Raw genomic sequence first — 22049 nt, forward strand, 5'->3', positions numbered from 1 at the left:
CAAATAATAGTTGCAATGTCTCTCTTGAAGTCTTATCTTTTATATATGTACATCACAAGAAACTGACTCGCTTGACACCATTGAAAAGGTTTCCTTGCTTAGAAACCCATCCAGCAGGAGAAAAGAAATTAACCAGTCTACACGAAGGGGCAGAAAATAGAGAACAGAAGTTTATAGGATTCTGAGGAAAGGAGGAGAGCTTTGGAACTTTTGGTAGAGGAAGAGATGCAGAGTCCAATGCAGACAACGGAGCAGCAGCACCACATTCTGCGTACCAGGAACCACAGTTTCAGAAACAGCCCAATGAAGGAAGAACGAGAAGAGGAGGAGACATCAAGGTCGGCTCTCTCCGAATTCCGAGCAAAGGAGGAACAGATTGAGAGGAAGAAAATGGAGGTCAGAGAGAAGGTGTTTGCTCAACTGGGAAAGGTGGAAGAAGAAACCAAGCGCTTGGCAGAGATCCGGGAAGTAAGTTGAACAACCAACAGGTTGCAAGATATAACATCGAAAATGGTGGCACTTAAAATCTAGTATTTAGGTTGATCATTTGCTTACAGGCTTTCTTTCTTAGCATTAGTTTGCCAATCAGATCATCAACTTAGATTTTTAGAACAATATGATCAGGATGAAGTATCTGACCTTCTGTCTGTAGTAGCAAATCGGATTTGTAAAAAATTTCCCCATATTCTAGCACCAATCACATACCGAACTGGCATGCTAATAATACTATGACTTCAGAAAAGTCTTCGATTCCAAGTTATTTTGTGAAAAAGAGTTTAATTTGTTGATGCATAATCTACCCATAAGACTAATGTTTCTACATTTAAATAATCATCACGCGCTTCTGGTTATAGGAACTTGAAGCGATGGCAGATCCGAGAAGGAAGGAAGTTGCAGCTGTACGCAAAAAAATCGATGCAGTCAACCGTGAACTAAAGCCTCTTGGACAAAGCTGCCTGAAAAAGGTGGGTTACATAGTTATAACATGTAGGATGAACTAAAACGAGTGACATAATTTATTCATCAATCCATATGTTTCTGCACTTAAGACCATCGAGCTTAACAGAATCAGGACCTGGATGCTCTTATTCATATAGGAAAAGGAGTACAAAGAAGCTCTTGAGGCATTCAATGAGAAGAACAAGGAGAAGGCTCAATTGATCAATAAATTAATGGAGGTGACTACTTTTTTCTTTTTCTATCAGTAATATGGTGATCTCAGAGGTGAATTTTTCATGTATAGAGTCTTCAGTCATCTAAATTGATGTCTGTGTTCATTCACTCGTATATATGCTTGATGTCTGAGCAGCTGGTAAGCGAAAGTGAACGACTAAGAATGAAAAAACTGGAGGAGTTGAGCAAAACAATAGACTCTCTTTGCTAAGCCAATCCGTTGGTGCTACCAAGGAGTTAGACCTGTGTGATGTTTGTTTCAGATGATTGTAGATTCCACTGGTGTTTTTGATTGGGACATGAAATTATTCTTTTGCTGTGTTATCTTGCTTTGGTTTGCTGAGTGCCATTTTGCTGATTTAGGTAGGGACTCGCCCTCCACACAGATTTGTAATTGTAAAAAAAAATATAAAAACCTTTTGATGTATTTATGAAAAGATTTCCTCCCGTGTTATGGAAACCTTAACCTCTAAATGTGTATTATTACATAATGTGAGACCAGCCAATCAAAGCTTGTTCAAAGATATTGCAGGAGCAGTTTTGATCTAATGGCAAGTCTGCTTTCAAGAACTAGGTTAAGCGATGGTTTTTTTTGCATGAAACGCTGAACTCAAACCTTTCAAGAACTAGGTCAAGTGAAAGCCTGGTTGAAAATCGAGAGAGAGAGATGGGATATAGGCTTTTTTATCAATATAATAAATTTTACTAACTTCACCAATTAAACTGATAGACATTTTTTGTTTGAAATAAACTTAATACATATATAATTAATTAACATACAGCTTTTATGAGGGGTGAATTTACTAGAAAGAGAAACATATATGTAACCAAAATTCTTAGGTTTAATTGTCGTTCCAAGCCTTCAAACATCATCTATCAGACACCCCTCTACCCCATTGCAAATCACAAACTCAAAAGTCCCCAAAATCCGTTCCCTTACAATCATGATGCCTCTGGAAACTAACTGGAGAGTTTGCCTTTGCAATTATACTTTAATAAGTATACAACCTCCATCCTACAATGATATCCTGATCGATCTACCATGCTTATGTATATTGATAACAGTCAACATGTCTTTGCCATCCCTAATCTTACTTGAACTTGAGCACTGCTGCCATTTTTTGGGATTTTGCAGGATTATGGAAGTCCAAATCTCAGTTCTAGTATTTGTCAAATGACAAATCTTTTTTTGAGGTGTAAGGAAAGCATAGGGCCACTTAAATTTATTAAATCAGAAGTATATGTACAGAAAATTTACAAGGTAAAGATACTGCAGCATCAGAACAGAGAAAGGGAACCTAGGTTAGAGTGGAAAAGAAAGCTAAGAAACCGCTCAGTCGGTTATCAATTCGATCGCTAGTATGTCACTCTTACAGCAAGGTTCGAAAGCAGTCCATTCAGAGGATTGGAGCTTGGCACATTTTTTAGGTTAGCTTTAATGGTTTTCATATGCTCTTTCGTTTTGCTGTCTCTAAAATCTCTCTCTAGCCCATCAAGAGAAGCAAAAAGAGACTTGAAAAGCTGAAAGCAAGGGAAAGAAAGTGGCTAGAGGAAGAGAGAAGTCATTAGAGAGGTAGGTACTCCTGTTCTGTTTAAAGAGAGGTTGCATTGCCAGGTTTGTAAGCATCAAATTCACCTACTCGGGATGATCTATTGTGATCTCACAGATATTTTCTCCCCAAGAATTACCAGCCATCATTGTTAGTTATGTTTATCTACCTTCTTATTATTTGAATCCATCTATTGGTAGCTTGTGGCTTGTTATCCATCTATTGGTAGGGTTGATCTCTCGATTTTACATGTTTTTAGTCATGATTAAGAAGATTTGTATCCTATTATTTTCATATAGTGGATGAGTCCGGATGCGAGGCCTTTTCATCTTAGTGTATCAGGGTGCTTCAATGCACAAAGCTTCTGTCATCATTATGGGCCAGATGTAAGCAGCTTATCCTTGTTAGCCTTATCTTTTGAGGTTTTCCTTTTCCAAATCTGTGGCATCAATATCATAACAATTAGGCCAATATCTCTTTTTGAGGTTTTTCTATATGAAAAATAAAAATGTGCACTTTTCCTTAGTTACTCCCACTGGGATCGGTATAGATTTAATTTCTAGTGGTTTTCGATCTACTAGATAAGGAAAAGGCCCGGTGCTCCAAGAACAGAGCAATCAAAAAATGAAAGAAAATAAAAGACAAGAAGATAATGACGTAAAAGATTTGTCAAAGAAGTATGCTACATTGCATAGTTCATTAGTTCCAGCATGTATACTGGGACATAGGAAGGAGGCGGTTTCTTTCTTCTTCTTCCCTTTTTCTTTTCCGCTGAAAACCAAGGTTAGTGAGAGGTAGGGTAAAGTCACTCAAAGTGATAAGATAATTACAGGATTCGAATTTTTGAGATGAACCTTGACCTCACCTTTTTAGCATTAATGCTCGTGTACGTGGCAATCAATTTGCGGGTGGGTAAAAGAGGGCCACGAAGAAGAATCGGGGTTGGGGAAGCCGTCTTTTCAGGAATGCGGGGTTGGCATTTGATTGCATGGAATCGAGCTTTTTTGAAGGGGATCGATGTCAGTCCCCATGAACGACAGCACAGAATGAAGGTCGAAAAGAAAAGGGCACGCATATTTATCGTGAAGATAACGATGCTGTAGGTGGATTGGATAGCTGCGTTTGTAGCTTCTCACTTCGGAGGCACTTTATGGCTTGGTGATGGAGAGTTGCCCTTGGCACTTTGAGGTATTTTATTTTTCGACTTTATTGGGTCTATCCGCTCATGCCGGGTATGATCGACCCGTACTAGCAAAAAAAAAAAAAAAAAGAAAAAAAAAAGAAAAGGGCACAAGTGGCCGGCATGGTAGATTCTCTACCATCCGCTCTGCCATTTAGTTTCGTAGTTTCCCTGGACCCAGATTGGAACAGCGCTCTACCATCCGGCATGGTCGATTCTCTACCATCCGCTCCCCGCGTGGCAACCCTACATGGCCCCCTCTCCCACTAGGAACATGTCCAATATGGATAGAAAGCACCCCTCTACCCCTCTCGGAGATAGAGACATACCTATGTTTCTCCTACCCTCTTTTTTGGACACCTATTTTCTAGATTATTTGTATAAGCAACCAATTGTATGGTCAGCTCTCGTCAGCTGCTTCAAATCTATCGTCCATGTTTGACGCCCAAAACTGTTAGCTCTCTAAAGCTCCATTTAGCAGAGCTGTTAATAGTAGAGCTTTCAAAAATAAAACTTTTTGAAATAGAAATTTGTAAAGTAGAACTTTTATAAAATGTCATTTACTATTTGATAACTACATTTTTAAAGTATTGTGGCACTTTAATATGTATTTAATAAACAAATTAAATACATATTAATTAAATATTGGTATGACAAAATTATAATATAGTAATATAATATTATATGTACTATAGCATAATAATATAATATAATTTGATATTCTATATCATAACATATCAATATATTATGATAATATAATATTATATTATATTTATAGTATAATACGATTATAAAAGTATAAAATATTATAATTATTATCATTATATATTAATATTTTTCTTAATATAATATTTTTAGGAATTAATTTTTGGGTTCCTTTTTTTTGTCGGAATTTTTGTACATTTTTTAATATAAAAAAATATTTTCTATAATTATAATATTTTATCATGGATATTTTGATAAAAAAATTTATAAATCAAAATAACTTTTCGATGTATGCTAAAAGTATTTTTTTAAAGAAGCTCTTGAGTTTCTTCCAAGAAGCTATTTTAGCTTTCGCCAGCTTTTCTTTTTTTTTTAAACAAATATTTCTATTCTATCCAAAAAATATTTTTAAAAGATGAGAAAGTATTTACCGCTCCACCAAAAAGTTTGCCCAATGAGACCTAAGCCGGCCACAGCTCTCTTTAATGTTTTTAATTTTCTTTAAAAAAAAAATGCATCACTGATGATAAAACCGTCTACAAAAACGCATAATAAAATTCGGAAAATCGAGGAGCGACGACCCCCTTTTCTCCTGCCCCTCAAGCTGCCGACTGGCTGGCGGCTTGCCAGACGCTAACTGCTCGAGACCGACCTGCTGCACTTCGATTCTCCTCTGATGTCGACACCCGAAATCGATAGATTTCTGTTCGATGATCTTGCCCCCCTCCCTTTCCCTTACCAACCCAACCACCCAAAATTGAAGGGTAAATGCAAATCAAGAGTGGAGAAACAAATCCTACATTTTAAGAGAAGCCCTTGTTTATTCGTTCAAGCAAAGTAAGGTGAAGGCACCGGCACGCACAAACCCAGAGAACCAAGACAATAGGCCGTTCCGTGACTGATTCATAGTTCTTCGCTTTGCTGACGATCTGGTCTCCAGTCACATCACATACCAGCGTTGCCGCGGCTACCCGGGCGGGGTATGAATATTTCGTTGATGTTGCCGCCGCTGCTCCTCGCACCAGGTTCGTAGATGGCTCCTATATTGCCGCGAAGGCTGCCGCCACCGCCGCCGACGTCGCTGCCCCCTCCTGCCTCGTTGTCGCCTCCTCCCATTACAGGTACGTCGATGCCGCCACCGCGGCTGCCCCCTTCAACACGGGGTTCCCCTCTTGTTATCGGTATGTTGATGCCGCCACCGCGGCTGCCCCCTTCCCTACCGGGTTCCCCTCTTGCTATCGGTATGTTGATGCCGCCACCGCTACCGTCCCCTTGGGCGCCTGCTTCATCGGCGCCTCCCCCTACCGTTATACTTACGCCGCCCCAGCCGCCGCCGCCCCCTTCTGTTCCGTGTTCGTCGGTGCCGTCCGCATCCGTTATAGGTATGTCGATGCTGCCAACTCCGCTGCCCCCTCCTGCTCCAGGTTCGGTGCCGCCCTGTCCCATGCCGGGTCCGTAGATAGCGACGACATTGCGGCCCCGTCCTGTGCCCTCACCGTATCCATAGACGGCGCCAACATTGCCGCCGCCGCCGCCGCCGCCCACACCCGCTCCATGGGTGACGTCCGGGCCCAGTTCATAGATGGCTCCGACGTTGCCTCCGCCCGCCGGGCCCAGTCCATAGGTAGCGCCGATGCTACCTCCGCCCGCCGGGCCTAGTCCATAGGTAGCGCCGATGCTGCCTCCGCCCGCCGGTCCCAGCCCATACGTAGCGCCGATGCTGCCGCCGCCTGCGCCAGGTCCATAGATGGCGCCGATGCTGCTGCCGCCGCCTGCGCCAGGTCCATAGATGGCGCCGATATTGCCGCCTCCTGCGGCGCCAGGTGCGTAGGTGGCGCCGGTATTGCCGCCTCCGGCGGCGCCAGGTGCGTAGGTGGCGCCGGTATTGCCGCCTCCGGCGGCGCCAGGTGCGTAGGTGGCGCCAACGTTGCCCCCCCCTCTGGCGTTGGAACGGTAGATGCTGCCGACGTTGCCCCCCCCTCTGGCGTTGGAACGGTAGATACCTCCAATATGGCCGCTGCCTTCCTCGCCGGGTCCGACGACGCCGCCGACTCTGCCGCCGCCTTCCTCGCCGGGTCCGAAGACGCCGCCAACCCTGCCGCCGCGGCCCGAGATGTGGTCAGACATGTCGCCACCCGGGTTCTCCTGCCGACAAAACAAATTATGAAGGCGCTAGGAGCAATTGATCACTTGATCGAAGACCAATACACAACAATTTCCAGGCGTTGGTTGATCGATATATACAGGCTTCCGATCAAGAAATGGAATAAGACCCTGGCCTTTACTTTTCGCTGCAATGGTCCAATGACGACGAGACAGTGGTTCCTTTTCTTCTTTTTTTTTGGTACAGCCGACGGTGGTTTCTTCGCGCGTAAGTAAATTGACCTTTTTTTTAACAAAAATGTAAATCGATGGCTTTGCTGAATACTCGCGGCGCGCCGGTCGGCAGGCGATTGCTTATTAGTTATTAGTGGAGTAAATAAATACGATCTTCTTATTAAAAAAAATAGAAAAACCCTCATGGAAAGGAATTGGACAGCGAACGTGTAACTATCTGGTTGGTCCAACCATCTGTGCTTGTAATTGAGAGTCGAGAGAAGCAAGAAATGTCAGAAAAAAAAAGTTTATTAGATAGGAAAGCAGGATTTTTCTTATATTAAACGTTTCTTGTTAGTCCGGCTCATGCCCGTGTTTGACAGAATGAAGATAAAAGATATTAATTTGATTCACGGGAGTGCTAACAATTCTTTATTTAAATAAACGAGAGCAATATGATTTTTCACAATCAAGATATAGGTAGCAAAGAAGGATGAATTGAAGTTTTGATTTTCGATTAATATATGAAATAGCAAAAAGAAGAAACCTAGATACCGACATCCATCGATGGAATAACTAAATATTAACAAATAAGTAAAACAAAAAACAGTTGAAGGTCGGCAACCCTCTGAAATCAAAATAGCATGATACTACGATGATCCAGTTATCCTATCTAATGTAAAAAATAAAAATTTTTATACTATATATTTCAAATTATTTCAATATTAGTATCACGCAAATGTTGATCCCTTTTTATTTTTTCCGTTCTTTAAATGTCAGAGGCAGTTTTTTTTATGATAAAATATTAATGAGCATCGACACCATTCAAATGCTCAATATTGATATTTTCTTTTTTTTTGCTATTTATAAAAATCATAAATATTATTATGAAGTAAATTTTGATGCTCGTATTTTCAATCTTTCATCTAAATTGGATAGGTATCCCTTCTTTATTTTTTCAAAAGGGTTAAGAAAGCATGAAGATGGGCTAAATTAGCATGATAATTATATATATAATTATATAACTAACTTTCCACATGTACAATGAAAGTGTCTGGAGTCTCCTAAAGGGAAAGGAAAGAATATGATTTTTGAATCCCTCAAAAAAATATTGAACATAAAATAAATAAATAAATAAATAAACAACTTGAGAATGCAGTTCTCTGGTCGGCACGATGGCTGGAGAGGTCCTGTCTACCAAGTCAGGCCGTCCAACTCTTGGACGGCCACGATCATGCGGGAATCAATGCTCCAAAATCGCCGCCGTGCGCATAAAGCTGTCGGGCCCATAAGATCGGGACCGCCTGCTAGTATGCTAAACTAGAGAGGATCGAATCCCATGAAATAATATTCTGATAATTTTAATTAATTTCTTTAGGAAACATGGGTGTAAGGAGTAGTCGAGGAAGTAAGTCGGCTCCTCTGAGTTTATCCAATGAAAGGCTGTTTACATGGTGGAGTTGCCTACATGAACCGTGTAGTTACAAAAGAAAGCAGAAGGCAGCATAGCAAGCAGTAAGGAGGGATCACTGAGAGCTAGAAGGTGCAAGTTTGGACAACAAACTCAGGAGGCTTCTATGACTATCAGCTGGCTCGGTTGAGCAGAGGCTCTCCTTAGGCTTGCAGGCTCTTCTTCTAGTTAAAACGCGCGAGTTCCTTTCTTGCCCAATATGTTAGCTAAGAGCCATAATAAATCAAGAAATTAACTTAAATTTCTGTTATCGTAGCCGAGGCTATACTCCTATCCTTATCCAAGTCTGTTTTCTTCGAATAGTGGTGTGATGGTGACATGATGGTTGCAAAAATTCTTAAACGTCAAGATATCTGAGTGGTGTGATGGTGACATGATGGTTGCAAAAATTCTTAAACGTCAAGATATCTGGACCCACGCTACTCTCGTATCCTTCCTTTTTTTTTTTTTTTGCTTAAAAAAAGGGGTAGGGGGGAGGAAGGGACAAGCCCACCCCCGCGTAGCAGTCCCCAACTGGGCCCCCGCCCCGCCAGGAGAATGTTCGATGCGGGCAGAAATGGCCGTGTGTTGGGCACCCCGACCGGTTTTACTCATACCCTCCCCACCCGTGGGCCCGGCTCAGCTACTCCTCTGAGCTCTGGCTCGAGTCCCACGTGTGAGTACGTCACACACGGCACCACCTCGGCTACTAGCGGTTCAAGAGCGGTCCTACACCACAAGTCCAAGTGGTGGCCAAAGTAGTAAGCTCCGGTCCACAATTTAATCGTCGCCGCAGCGATTCGAACTTGGGACCTTGTGGTTAGAATTGCTGCCCAGTACCACTAGGCTACCACCTTGGTGGCATGTCCTTCCTTTGATCACCATCTTTTCAACTACGCTAACGTTAGTGGCACATCCCCTCACCTATGGATCATCGCTATTTGACTTGTTATTCTTTCTATCTGCCAATGAGTCCTTTGACACACCCTAATGGGATAAGAAAATGGAAAACAAAGCTGATCACTAATACCCTTCATGAGTTGTGGGTATTCAGCCACTGAGCGAGTATCATGCTGGGTGAGTATTAGATGTTCCTAAAGACTCATAACATGTGAATATGTCTTATTTGCGAAGGGGCATGCTAGCTTCTCCCATGCTTCACACGTGGTCTTTGCAGAGGCTATGAGAGGCATGATTAAATCATAAGTGAAGGCTTTTATTGCATGAAGTAGTAGCTTGTCTTGATGAAGCCAATAAAGATAAGCTGGATTTAGGGTCTTTTTCCTATAATTGACAGCATTTATTGGTGGAGGGGATATGATTCTATTGAGCAGGCTACGATGGATAGTTCATAGCTGTGAGTTTTAGTTGTAGTTGGGCTTCAATAGTTTTGGAGACAAAAATATTGATCGGGTTTGATAAGGAAGGGCTGGACACAATCATAGGATTGGTGGCATTTGAAAAGGTTTCTTCCGCCATGGAGAGAGAAAAAAAATCTTTGGATTGTTGGCTTGTTTAAGCAAATGATTTTGATGCCATGTAGAAATTAAAATTCAAGGAATTATGAGGCTAGATGTTTGAGATGAAAGGCCATACATGATTCATCTATTGTAGAGAGGAAAGATTTACAAATAAGGTATCAGCTCCTAAACCATTGCATCATGTGAAGAAAATTTAGTCACCATGCAGTTCCATAATTCTTAGGCTATATAGTGTTAGAAAATATAAAATATATAAATAAATCTACCTTATCCTATAAGCTTAAGCTTTTAGGACAAGTGGTAATTTCAACTTGGTATCAGAGCAGAGGTCCTGAAATCGAACCCTGTCTCCACAATCTTTAACCCTATTATTAAAAAATTTCACATGTTGGGCTTGCCCATTAAGAAAAGCCCGGCCCACATGTGAGAGAGAGTGTTAGAAAATATAAAATATATAAATAAATCTACCTTATCTTATAAGCTTAAGCTTTTAGAACAAGTGGTGATTTCAACTTATAGTTGGTAAGAAGTGATTCTCATCAGCAAGGAAAGTTTTTAAAATAGTTGCAAAACATGCCAGAATCCTTTCGTCTGCATGATGCTCTATAATTCTTAGGCCGTATGGTTGGTAAGGAATAATTCTTGTCAATACAATTAATATATATGTGCACATGTATGCGCATGCATGCATAATGACATACATACACACACAGATATATATATATATATATATATATATATATATATATATATATATATATATATATATATATATATGGGCATCTTCCTTTCATCTCATTAAAGATCGATCTCAAGTAGAGGATTCCATGAGAAGAAAGGACATAAGAATCTTTGCTTCGTCTCATTAAAGATTGATCCAAAGAATAAGATCTCATGATAAGAAAAGGGGACATGCAAGCATCTTGTTCTCATTAAAGATTTATCCAACGAATAAGATCGAAAATGACCAAGGAAGATAAGCATCTTTCTTTCATCTCACCAACGACTCACCTGAAGAATAATGGAGAATAAGCATTTTCTTTCAGGGTGATTTAATTTAGAGCCTGGACTCAAATATGACGTTTGCACCTTCCTCTCTCCAAACCACTATTGGTAAGACACCTGGCAAGTAGAAAGAGATGCTGAAGTTATTCTTTTTTGAGAGAACGGCAGTAAAATGCAGAAATAATATTCTTCGATCTAAACCTTTTCTCCTCGACAGAAAAACAAAGTAAGAAAATAAGAGGTCCTTAATCACCAGCCATTGCTTTTTCTTTTGGGCTTTTGGAACACATGCAACAAATTTTACTCGCCAATATTGTTCCCGAGCTCCCTGCCCAACGTGTGGAATATATATATCACCATCCTTGCCCGTGATTCTCTTCCGGTAGTATATATGCGAGGTCTTCCACTTCTTATATATATATATATATATATATATAGCTTTTAGGTTAGTCGCTCCATTCACTGGTTTCTTAGTCACAACTCACAAGCCAAGCATCCGGTCAATATGGATCGAGCAGCAACCACCACTTGAAAAAATAGCAAAGATCGCATTATGATGGATTTGTTTTACAAAAAATGAAGGTTCAGAGAGGATTAGTATTTATTCAAGATAATCCATGTGTAGAGTATTATATTAAAAATTCTACACTAACAAGCACTGAGTCATCCTATAAAAGCAGCATGAGAAGCATAGAATAATTAGCCAGTATGCCACCACCTTCTCCGTCAATTTCAAGAGTCTGAAATTCACATGGATAAGAAGACAATCTGTACTTTCTGGCATCGAAAATCCATGAAAATGCAGGATATGCTGCACCTCTAGCGAAGCTGCATGGCGCGCCCAGTGCTGATAAAATCCCTCATGGAATGAGGGAGCCTCTTGGCTTTAATTTGATCTAGCTTGAGTGGTGTTTTACAAAGATGGGAGCAGATGCATGATTAGAGAGGTAATAATAGGAAATTGGACAAAAGCTCGTTCTCCCTCATATATCAAAACGGGAATAATGGACTCCATTCTGTCGACCAAAATTTTAGCCATAAAAAAATATTATATTCTACACTGTATGCACCATATAGTCGTGCACAACTCCAATCACATCGTCTCTTTCTTAGGATAGTGTATATAGTGCACCTAGTGTATGGTATAATTTCTCTCTCCCTCTCGTAGCCATATGTAGGGTATTGCACAGGGCTAAGAATTTGGGGCACATTGATGGCTTCGCCTCTCGCGAGTACTTTCTTTGCTACCCTCCTCCGAAAAAACCTCTCTCTCGCCGGTTCTCTGCGACATCTCAGAATCTTACTGATAAAGACCCCTCCCTTGCAAGCCAAGCTCCAAAAAGTGGGATTTTTGGTAAGGCGCGTCAAGCTCCTCCCTCAAAAGAGGTGCTCTCTCAACCTGTTCGGAAGCAGCTGCGGGTAAGACTATCCTTTTTTCCTTTCAAAAAAAGGTAGTTGCTTCCGTTGTGGCAAGCTGGTCATTTTAAGAAGGAATGTCGGAAAGCTCTGATCTGCTTCTTCTGTCATAGAATCAGGCAATCTTTCCGGATCTGTAGGGCCCTCCCTTCTGTTCTTCTTGCTAAGCAATTTGAAACTAGAGGTCGGCCGGAAAAGTCGAGGATTTTCCCTCCGTTTGACCTTGAGACTAGATCTGACATTCTTCAGGCTCTACGCTCGGAGGTTATTAATGTTGCCACACTCAACGACTGCCCTATTTCCAATTCTCAGCTTGCTAAAAGGATGTCCTTCAAGCTACAACTTTGATTGGAAGAACCCCTGTCATCTTAGCTACAACAGATTTTTGGTGGCATTCCCCTCTAGAAAGAATGTCCTTCAAGCTTCTCATAAAGGGGTGTGTTATGCTCCTCGCTTCTCCTTCTCTACCATTCCTTGGATTTCTCAACAGGGAGGGAAAAGTGTCGGCCTTGCCTTTCATGTTTTGCTCCATTTCCATGGCCTTTCGGTGTTTTATACGAATGTGGACTTTATTCGCAAAATCATCCTTGGTTTTTTGTTTGCTAGATAAAATCAACTCACCTGATACCGTCGATGTGGTTCATGACTCTAGCTGTTTCCGTTCTCGCAGACGATATTTTTTGTATTCCTAGATCTATTATTGTAACAACCCGAGATCTCACCCAAAATGGCTAGCCGGAAGATATTGTTTGGATTCCTTGATCATGTATAAGTACCCAAGATCTACCCAGCGAATAACCGATGTGGGACTAAACACACGCCCGCACGGGTCCTCACATACTCCCCCCGTTCAAGCTCTAACGTCCTCGTCAGGCTAAGGATTCAAATCCATTCAAATCTAATCACAAACACCACGATCGGTCTGTGGTCAACCTCAATGGATACGTGCTGCAATGTCCTGTAGTCCACATAAGTTATGGGTCGGATCCGCTCTGATACCATTTGTAACAACCCAGGACCTCACTCAAAATGGCTAGCCGGAAGGTATTGTTTGGGTTCCTTGATCTTGTATAAGTACCCAAGATCTACCCAGCGAATAACCGATGTGGGACTAAACACACGCCCGCATGGGTCCTCACAATTATTGATGTGATCTATAGAGGTCTATAGAAAGAGACCCCTCTTAGAGCTCGTTTGGTTTGCAGAAAAAGTAGGAAGAAAAGTATGGTCAACAGAAAAGTAAAAAGATGTTTCTTATTTGATTGAAGTTATCTAAGAGGCGAAAAAGTTGTATTTCTATGGGAATATAATTCCCACGTTTCAAGAAAAAGTTTTTTTTATGAGAAATATGGAAAAATTACTTTTTCATGAGCCAAAAATCGAAACATTTTTATTAGTTCCAAAAAAGGCCCTTCAACATCAAATTAAGCATTTTTATTTGAACCAAAGTATTAAAGACCTAATTTTTATTAAGAGTATGATCAACCAAACATACATAATTTTTAAAGTGGAAATTATACATAATTTTTTCAGAAAAGTGGATGGTCAATCAAATATAAGTATTCTAAAAATCTATCACCTTTTTTCATGATCAACCAAACATGCCTCTTTCCAGAAATCTACTTTTCAAAAATTATATTTTTATAAAAAAAATATTTTTAAAGGCATTAGCCTGTCTCTCTTCATTCCCTAGTTATTCCTTCTAAACCTTGGGCATCTTTTGGCATAAACTATGAAACTCTGGAACAGGTCAGCCGAGTTACTCTAACACTGTAACCTTTTACCTGCCTCTCTGACACCACACGTGAATCATTTTGAAGTCGGTGGCTCTTCATCCGAACATGTATTAATGTCTGATGAGGAAGCATGTGCTCTGCACCTTTATCCAGTGCTTTAGTTATGCGGACTTCACGGTGAATTGATGCAAATTGTGAAGCAAGATATGCTGATCTTTTGAATGACCCGTGTAGCTTTATATACTTTGAGCAACTATTTGACTCGGTTAGAGGTGGGAAGCACACTTCAAGCGTTCAAGAGTTCAAAGAGTCCAAGGTTCATGGAGGCAGACTCGACTTACATCATGCATCGTATAGCTCGTAAAACTTCCCCCATGAGCACATATATCCGTTGAAATGGTCCTGACAGCAGCCAGAGCTAAAGAAGAGAATCGTATGCATGATCATCCTTGGCTTGATCACAGGCACGTAATTTGGAGCCCCTGAGATAAGCCAGGAGAAAAAGAATATATCGTCATGTCATGATGGTACCCTCTAAAAGCATATAAAACCAAAAAAAAAATGAATAACTTCCTGATCTAGACAGCTCATCGAAGGAAACTCCAATCTCTTCATCGAAGAAATTTCTGACGAGATCACGGTGGTGGGATCCCCGCAGTTGTGCCCTGTGGGGTACATGGAATATTTTGGAAGATATTGTTGGAGAAAGGGGTGATGCTTCACTGTGGTGCTTCTGACGATGGTCCATGAACGAACTCTTAAATTTTGACAGCCTTAACCCCGATCTTGGCAAGAACTATTGCTCCTGCTTGAGCGATCGACCGATGGGAGACTTCAAGCATTTGGTTCTGGTGAAGTTCAAGGATGGCGTCGTAGTGGAGAAGCTGATGGAAGGGATGCAAAATCTCGTTGCTGAAATGGACACTGTTAAATCATTCGAATGGTACTACTGATCCTTACTCTTGTTTTCCATGATGGTTCCTGACATATTATTTAGTTTTGGTGAAAGTTTATCATATAAGGATATTTTCCGAGTATTTTCTAGCTATGGGAGTACTCGGGTACAAGGTAAACACAATCTGCAATGATCTTGTACTGAGGCAAACTAAAACTGATACTCTTCAAAACTAGCACGATGTCTATATTATACATGTCATAACCAGCGTGTTCTGCCTCAGGCGAGGAACATGGATTCTTCTCTATTTATATTTAAAATTTCTTCTTAATGTTGTGCGAAGACTTGCTAATTTCCTACCAGAGTTGCAAGAAAGTGTTTTCGCTTGATCAGTTTGCTCCGACCCACAATAATCCCCCCCAACACCAAAAAGTGAATATTTGTGTGGACATGAGTCAGATCGGTGATGGTTTCGGGCCTTTTTAATTCGAAAATTATCAAGTCTATAATGAGTTATTGGTGCTTCGACCGTAACAGCTATTCTTATTTTTCATTCTGATGCAGGGGACAGAATGTGCTGAGCGAGGACATGGTCACACAAGGCTTCACTCACATGTTCTTGTTGACATTTAGAAGCCCAAATGACCTAGCAACTTATGCCAACCATCCCAGCCACCTCGAGTACGCAGAAAAATTCACTGCAGCCATCGATAAGGTCTTGTTATTTGATTTTCCACCAATTCTCGTCAAGCCTTCAGCTTGAAAGGAAAAATATTTGAAGATGGGGTCATGGTCAGGAAAGTCCGCAATAGTTTAAAGTTCATCCCATGCTGCGTTCTCATTTAACTGTGTTACGTAATGAGCTAGATTGGTGATTCTGGTTTTGTTGTCAGGTGCTGTCCTTCGGCGATTTTTTATTTAAAACAAAAAATTAGGTGGCTCTCAAACTTCTGTTCTCTCCTAATCCTGCTATTTAGAGCTATTTTCTGAATTTTAATTTGGTGTTATTCGAGCTCCACATCAAATTCTTAACGCCCTCTCATGGAATTGTATATCCTTTCGAGTGGCCTAACCTTTGTTCAGTCCCAATGCGAAGTAGGAAAATGCTCCTCTGCTAAATTACATTTTTCCACCCTACTTCGATGGATTTGTGTACCATCCGAGCGACATACCGCAGGCGCCTACGGTTGCTGCTTCGCACGTCTAAATGTTCTCATTACCGGGCTTGCAGTGTTATTAAAAGCCCATGAACAGTGTTCTCGCGCACCCGAATCAGATATCTCCGGCCACCGTAAACACGCACATGCGCTCCATTCACGTTATCCTACCAACTCCACCGGGTCCCATCTTTTCCCTTCTCCTCGGTCCCCTTCCGCCACCATCTCTCTAGACCCACATCCTCCTCGTATACCGCTTCTCTTCTCTTTACAGCCTCCATGGGAGAGGCACAGACAAATCCAACCGCAAGATTCCTCGACGAACACTGACTGTTTCCTCTTCTGGACTCCTAGTTCTCAGATGACTCTACCATCCATGGATAACAGGCAAGACCAGCCTACTTCAGCAGGAGGCATCGGAAAACAGGAGACAAAAAAAAAACAACAAAAAAAAAAAAGGAAAGAAGGGCAAAAACCACGAGGAAGAAAAATCTCATATCTTGATCCAATCAGAGAAAAGAAGCTTCTCGAATCTCTTAAAAAAAATTTAGAAATATAGAAAACGATGCTCGCACAATTGGACTAGTACTGAATCACGGAAAGACGACGAATAGAGAACAAGAAGACCACATAAGGAAGATAATCATACATGGCAGATACCTATATTCAAAGAGGACTTCATTACAGAGAAGCAACCATTGGAGTCGGAAAAGGAAAGAGAGAACTGAACTGTATAAACCAGGAGAAGCAAACATTCAAAGACTCGTACCTGCCGAGGTACCAAATACCCTCAGGTTAGGAAATCCTAACGAGACCTGGCTAGTGGCGAAGAAGTGCTGAACAGCTAGTAATCCAACAACCTCATTTAAAAGCAAGCCAGAAACCTCGAGGAACCAAAATCAGTATTTGTAGTCCTTGACATGGAGGCTCTCCGAGACACCCTTTCCCCTTGCAGCATCTCCCTTGTATGCCCCTAGGGTGGCCTCTGAATTGGCCTTGCACCTAGAAAGGAAAGCAGCCCTTGCCTTCTCAACATTCTCCTCTTTTCCAGCCCATGTCTTGAGTGTGCTCTGCTGCAGTGCACGGCCAAATGAGAAAGAGAGTGACCATGGCTTCTTCCCCTTAAGCTGGTTCATCGCATTCAGGTTCAAAGTCGCCTCCTCCTCACTTTGACCACCGGAAAGGAAGACGATGGCTGGAACAGCTGCCGGGACAGTTCTTAGGAGAGCACGCACAGTGCACTCAGCCACTACCTCTGGAGCGACCTTCTTTGAGTCCGACCCAGGAGTCACCATGTTTGGCTTCAAGAGACTTCCTTCCAAGAGAACATGGTGATCGTTCAATGCCTTGTAACAAGCAGCAAGCACCCGCTCTGTCACCTCAGCGCAGCGGTTGATATCATGGGGCCCATCAACAAGGATCTCAGGCTCCACAATTGGAACAAGGCCATTCTCCTGGCAGATGATGGCATACCGAGCCAACCCGTTAGCATTCTCATTGATTGCAAGCTGGGATGGCTCAGTCGGGCCGATCTTCAGGACAGCACGCCACTTGGCAAAACGAGCCCCTGCTTCATAGTACTTGGTGCAGCGCTTGCCAAGATCATCATGGCCTTGTGTCGTGGTCTCGCCATTGGTACCAGCAAGCTCCACAGTACCTTTGTCTACCTTGATGCCAGGGAGGACCCCTCCTTCCTTGAGGACTTCAACAAACGGTTTTCCGTCAGCTGTCTTCTGGTAGAGGGTCTCTTCGAAAAGGATGACGCCGCTGAGGTACTGCAGAGCACCTGGTGTGCAGAAAAGGAGCTCCCGTAGAGCACGGCGATTGGCTTCGACGTTCTCCACATTGATGCTGGCAAGACGCTTGCCAATGGTGCCGGTGGATTCGTCAGCTGCGAGAATCCCCTTACCAGGGGTGCCAATGTAAGCTGCATTGGCAATGAGTTCATCTACAAGAAAAGGGAAAATTAGAATCTGTCTTGAACAGAAGAAAGGTAGAAGCTTACAAATCATCATATATCTCAAACAGAAAACTAGAGGATGGAGATGCTCATACAATGACAATAACAAGATTCTGAAAGAAACAAAAAAAAAAAAAAGACAAATTTTTATTTGGCATTGACAAAGCAGGGTGTAAAGTTTTGAATAAAGACAGAATTTCAAAGCAGTTGTGCAAGCATCCGATCAAGACATACATTTTAACAATTTCCACTATGATGATAGCAACATGATATAGCTGACTGCACTTGGGATTCAGCTATTGAAAAGCTATAGCTTATTGTGACAACAGAGCTGGGAAGGCCACAACACACAAGCTTTTTGATTTGAAGAAGTGCAAACAAGTCCAGATTGTGCTTATGCATGACCAAACAGGCTAAGAGAAATGCAAGCCCAAAGACTAGACTAGTACAAGCAGGCTTAAGGTATCCTCAATTCAAGCTCGATTTTTATGGACACATCAAGGACTTCCGCAAGAGCCCCTCTTTTGGTATTTAGGCCATAAAGCAGCTTAAGTAACCTTAAGTCCCACTATTTAATCGGATAAAATTTGATCACCAAGAGAAACACTAAAAGTTCTTCTGTGTGAACTACATATAGAGGTTAAAACTGATGCACCACATTTTCTTTTTTTCTTTTTTTAGAGCCTGAATGGATGGTTGGTCAAATTCTAGGGAAGAACTTAAAAAAAAGAAAGAAAGAAAGGAAGAGAATACTATTAGGAATTAGGAATAGTTTGTCGCATTGTACATGATAGAAGATTTGTGCTGCCCAGTCCAAAAAAAAAAAGTTTGCCGGTGCTTAAAATCCTTGCTAGAGAAGGGCATTTTAGGAGATTAATTTTCAAGAAATCATTAGAACACTATATAATACACGAACGCAGCATCAACACTGTCCATTAAAATTCAAAAAACTTAACCTATATCAAGATCAGAAGTCCTAGTTCTCTTTCATGATTCTAGACAAGACACTTAAAATTGAAAAGATAAATAAACAAAACCAGTTTCACGACTCATGGATAAGATAAAACCAGTTTCACGACTCATGGATAAGATACTTAAGGAGGCGAAAAAGACCAGTAAACAATACCAGGAAAGCGGAATTCCCACAAAAAAAATAAGATCTTGGGAACAATCTCTATTATGATCTGCCCTATAGTCGTAGCCAGTTAAGGAGGGAGTGGAAAAACCCCAGCAAAAAGATCACGATAATCAAAACCCATATACAAAAACTAAGACGAAAAAAAAAAAAAAGAAACATCCAAGAAATCCAAGATTAATACTCACGCGACAAACAAAAAAGAACGGATTTTTTTTTTTTTTTGAAGTAACGAAACTCGTGTCATCAAAGAAGGGGAAGCGAAAAAACAATAACTCTACAGCCAAGAAGAAGTGACAAGGCACTGAAAAATTAAATCCTTTTTTGTCCATGAAGAAACAACGTTAGAGGAAAGAAAGAACAAATTTTTAAGGGCAAGAAAAATTCGAAGATTCAAAGGGAAAAATCTAAAACCTTTCGGGCCAAGAAACAATAAGAAGGTTCATCCAAGACGAGAAAAAAATCGAATTTTTGTTCGCCCAAAAAGAAATAATACAATTCATCACATCAAAAAAAATCACCCCTTTTTCATACCACCAAAGAGTACGACATCAGAAATGAAATCTTTTTCAGAACAAGAAAGAGTAGGAGAGATATATGGAATACCGCGATATTTTCCACAGTAAGCAGACATCGTCGACGTTGGCCCCCTTTCTTCTTCCTGCTGCTATCTCTTGGACTAAGAATTAACGGAGCAGGGGAGGGAAGAGTGTATATATAAGAGAGCGAGAAAGGATAACGGCAATAGGGGTAAAGGAGCGGCGAGGGAATAGGGATAGGGATGGGGTTTACATCATACCACTCTCCGGCCTCAAAACTAAAAGCCGATGCTTCGAGAATATCGTCACCTTGTGCTGTAAGGACTCCAGATCCGGGCCTCCCTCTCAAGGGCCCAGCCCACAGATTATATTTACTCTTCTTAAAATGCCCACGGTTCTTATGATCTTATCTCTGTCATGTGGGAGAACATGAAAGAGTAATTTTTTATAGTACGCGAGTTTCTTACTACGTGCAATCAAGATGTACATCAAACAAGAGTCAATATCGCTTTATTATTTTAGCTGCCGGTAGTCTGATACCTCAGTTTTTAATACATCAATGATTGCTTATGTAGAGGGGTCAGAATAGATGGTCCTTCGCGCGCATGTGGAGCTACACTAGAAGACTACTACCTGCCCTGTTTGCTGTTCACGTTAAGCGCGGGTTCCAACCTCGTAGGGTGCTTTGGAAGCCCATCATCTATGGGCCTAGCATTGCTGTTAGTCTTGGACAGGTGGGCCCGCAAGGCAGTGGAAAAGCGCGAGGGCCGAGGGGTGCGACAAGGGGACGTAATAAAAGAAAAAAAACGCAAGTTTCCAAAATCCACCAACCCGCCCACCGAATCAAGGGGAATGTAGCGTTTTTTAGAACCAGCTTAGGTGGGCTGTGCCTCTCGTTACGGATGCTCGCTCTTTTTCTAGAACCCTCCTCTCTTTCAGTGCCAGCTTCCGTATCCAAGTTCTCCGATCAGATCAAAACTATGGGCGTGAGGTTTGGATCCATGGACCGTGCACATCGATTGCCACGAGTACGGCGGGCTTGCGAAGCCCAAGTAGATCAGGCCATGAGGCACTGAAGTCCGCGTTACGCTCCTTTTGAAGGCCATGGGGCGTTATTTTTTTTTCTTTTATTCATCTATATCCGAACCTTATCCTCTTCACCTTTTACCCAAACTCAAGTCCCCGGTCGTCGCACTATCCGAACTATAATTTTGCAGTTGCATCGTATTTCAAACTCGTTTGTTTCATTCCAAGCGTGATGATGATTATTAGAAAGTAGGGCAAGTCGTCTTAGTAAACATCTTGGGTTTCGGGTTGCCCACAAGTCTTATTAATTCGGGCCAGGCTTCGCGCTGAGTCTATGTAAGAGTCTGGATTGGGTTAGACTAAAGCTGGTCTATTAGTGACCCTACTTTAAGCTCTAAGCACTATGTCTAGATCTAGGCTACAAATACTCAATACATATGAGGTTGAATCAGTAGATTTTGCAAAGACAAAAAAAAACACTTTATCATTTATTTTGCAAAAAAAAAATCAGATTATTTTTTCATGATTAAGCCTACATTTAACCTCTCCCAATCCAAATAACCTCTAACAAACAACTTACTTCCTCAATATGGTGGCCAGAACATTTAACCTATAAAAAGGGGTTGGCCACTGGAAGCTGCACACAAAACGAGCAAGGAAAGTTGCTGTGAGGCTCGTGGGCGAGAAGGGTGGCAAAGAAGACAGATGCGGGGTCGAAGAAAAGAAGAAAATGCCAAGATAAGGCAGAGGACAACGGCAGCATTGGTGAAGTCACAAAGGGCTCGTTTGGTTTGCGGAAAGCATTTTTTCTTCTAGGAATATGATTTCTGGGAAACAAATTCTTAGAAAAAGGATGCCTAGGAAAGTACTTTTGGCATGTTTGGTTGACCATGGAAAAATGGCAAATTTCCAAAGTGCTTATGTTTGGTTGGTCATCCACTTTCCTAGGAAAGTTATGTATAATTCCTATTATGTCCTTAATAAAAATTAGGTTTTTAATGTCTCTTTAATACTTCTTTAATGCTGAAGGGACTTTTTGGAAAAAAGTAAAAATGGAGTAATTCCTGCCTCATGGGAAAATAACTTTCCCATGTTTCTCATGGGAAAGACTTTCCCATGAAATGTGGGAATCATATTCCTATGGGAATTCAACTTTTCCTTCTCTCTCCTTTGAAAACTCCAACCAAACAAGAGGCATCTTATTACTTTCCCGTTGACCACACTTTCTTCTCTTCTTTTTCCGCGAACCAAACGAGCCCAAAGTGGTGCGTGAACATTCTTTCACCTTATGGGAAGGCCAACTTGGACATAAGGTAAAGGGAGGG

The 22049-nt window shown here is 41.5% G+C and overlaps 3 protein-coding genes across 4 annotated transcripts; 2 read left to right on the top strand and 1 right to left on the bottom strand.

Annotated features, from left to right (window-relative positions):
- On the top strand, positions 1 to 1647 carry LOC120107806 (uncharacterized). 2 transcript variants are annotated; one of them, XR_005509437.3, is made up of 4 exons: positions 1 to 468; positions 855 to 965; positions 1067 to 1178; positions 1310 to 1647. XR_005509437.3 is itself a non-coding variant. In XM_039121257.3 (4 exons), the coding sequence occupies exons 1-4, from the start codon at positions 226 to 228 to the stop codon at positions 1382 to 1384; spliced, it is 510 nt and encodes a 169-aa protein (XP_038977185.1). In that variant the 5' UTR covers positions 9 to 225; the 3' UTR covers positions 1385 to 1647. The 2 variants fall into 2 exon arrangements, 1 of the variants encoding a protein (XP_038977185.1); XM_039121257.3 differs by having other exon boundaries at positions 9 to 468; positions 1098 to 1178.
- A 12995-nt stretch (positions 1648 to 14642) lies between these two features.
- LOC120107694 (stress-response A/B barrel domain-containing protein At5g22580-like) lies at positions 14643 to 15919 on the top strand. Its single transcript, XM_039121086.3, has 2 exons — positions 14643 to 14955; positions 15472 to 15919. Exons 1-2 carry the CDS (start codon positions 14759 to 14761, stop codon positions 15668 to 15670), a joined length of 396 nt encoding a protein of 131 aa, XP_038977014.1. The 5' UTR covers positions 14643 to 14758; the 3' UTR covers positions 15671 to 15919.
- A 776-nt stretch (positions 15920 to 16695) lies between these two features.
- On the bottom strand, positions 16696 to 20115 carry LOC120107808 (fructose-bisphosphate aldolase 1, cytoplasmic-like). The gene is made up of 2 exons (XM_039121260.3): positions 19766 to 20115; positions 16696 to 18012 (listed from the first exon to the last, which is right to left on the bottom strand). Exons 1-2 carry the CDS (start codon positions 19791 to 19793, stop codon positions 16964 to 16966), a joined length of 1077 nt encoding a protein of 358 aa, XP_038977188.3. The 5' UTR covers positions 19794 to 20115; the 3' UTR covers positions 16696 to 16963.
- Between the last annotated feature and the right edge of the window lie 1934 nt (positions 20116 to 22049).

Source organism: Phoenix dactylifera, chromosome 13, assembly GCF_051530095.1.
Source record: "Phoenix dactylifera cultivar Ajwa chromosome 13, Ajwa_hap1_PhDact_Kaust_v1.1, whole genome shotgun sequence".
In the NCBI taxonomy this organism is placed as follows: Eukaryota; Viridiplantae; Streptophyta; class Magnoliopsida; order Arecales; family Arecaceae; genus Phoenix; species Phoenix dactylifera.

Excerpts from the sequence above, each read along its gene's own strand:
- LOC120107808 (XM_039121260.3), bottom strand. The coding sequence starts at position 19,793 with ATGTCTGCTTACTGTGGAAAATATCGCG. Across the intron at positions 18,013-19,765 it reads TTACTGTGGAAAATATCGCG|ATGAACTCATTGCCAATGCA; the intron begins GTATTCCATATA and ends CTTTTCTTGTAG.
- LOC120107806 (XM_039121257.3), top strand. The coding sequence starts at position 226 with ATGCAGAGTCCAATGCAGACAACGGAGCAGCAGCACCACATTCTGCGT. Across the intron at positions 469-854 it reads GCTTGGCAGAGATCCGGGAA|GAACTTGAAGCGATGGCAGA; the intron begins GTAAGTTGAACA and ends TTCTGGTTATAG. Across the intron at positions 1,179-1,309 it reads TGATCAATAAATTAATGGAG|CTGGTAAGCGAAAGTGAACG; the intron begins GTGACTACTTTT and ends ATGTCTGAGCAG.
- LOC120107694 (XM_039121086.3), top strand. The coding sequence starts at position 14,759 with ATGAACGAACTCTTAAATTTTGACAGCCTTAACCCCGATCTTGGCAAG. Across the intron at positions 14,956-15,471 it reads ACTGTTAAATCATTCGAATG|GGGACAGAATGTGCTGAGCG; the intron begins GTACTACTGATC and ends ATTCTGATGCAG.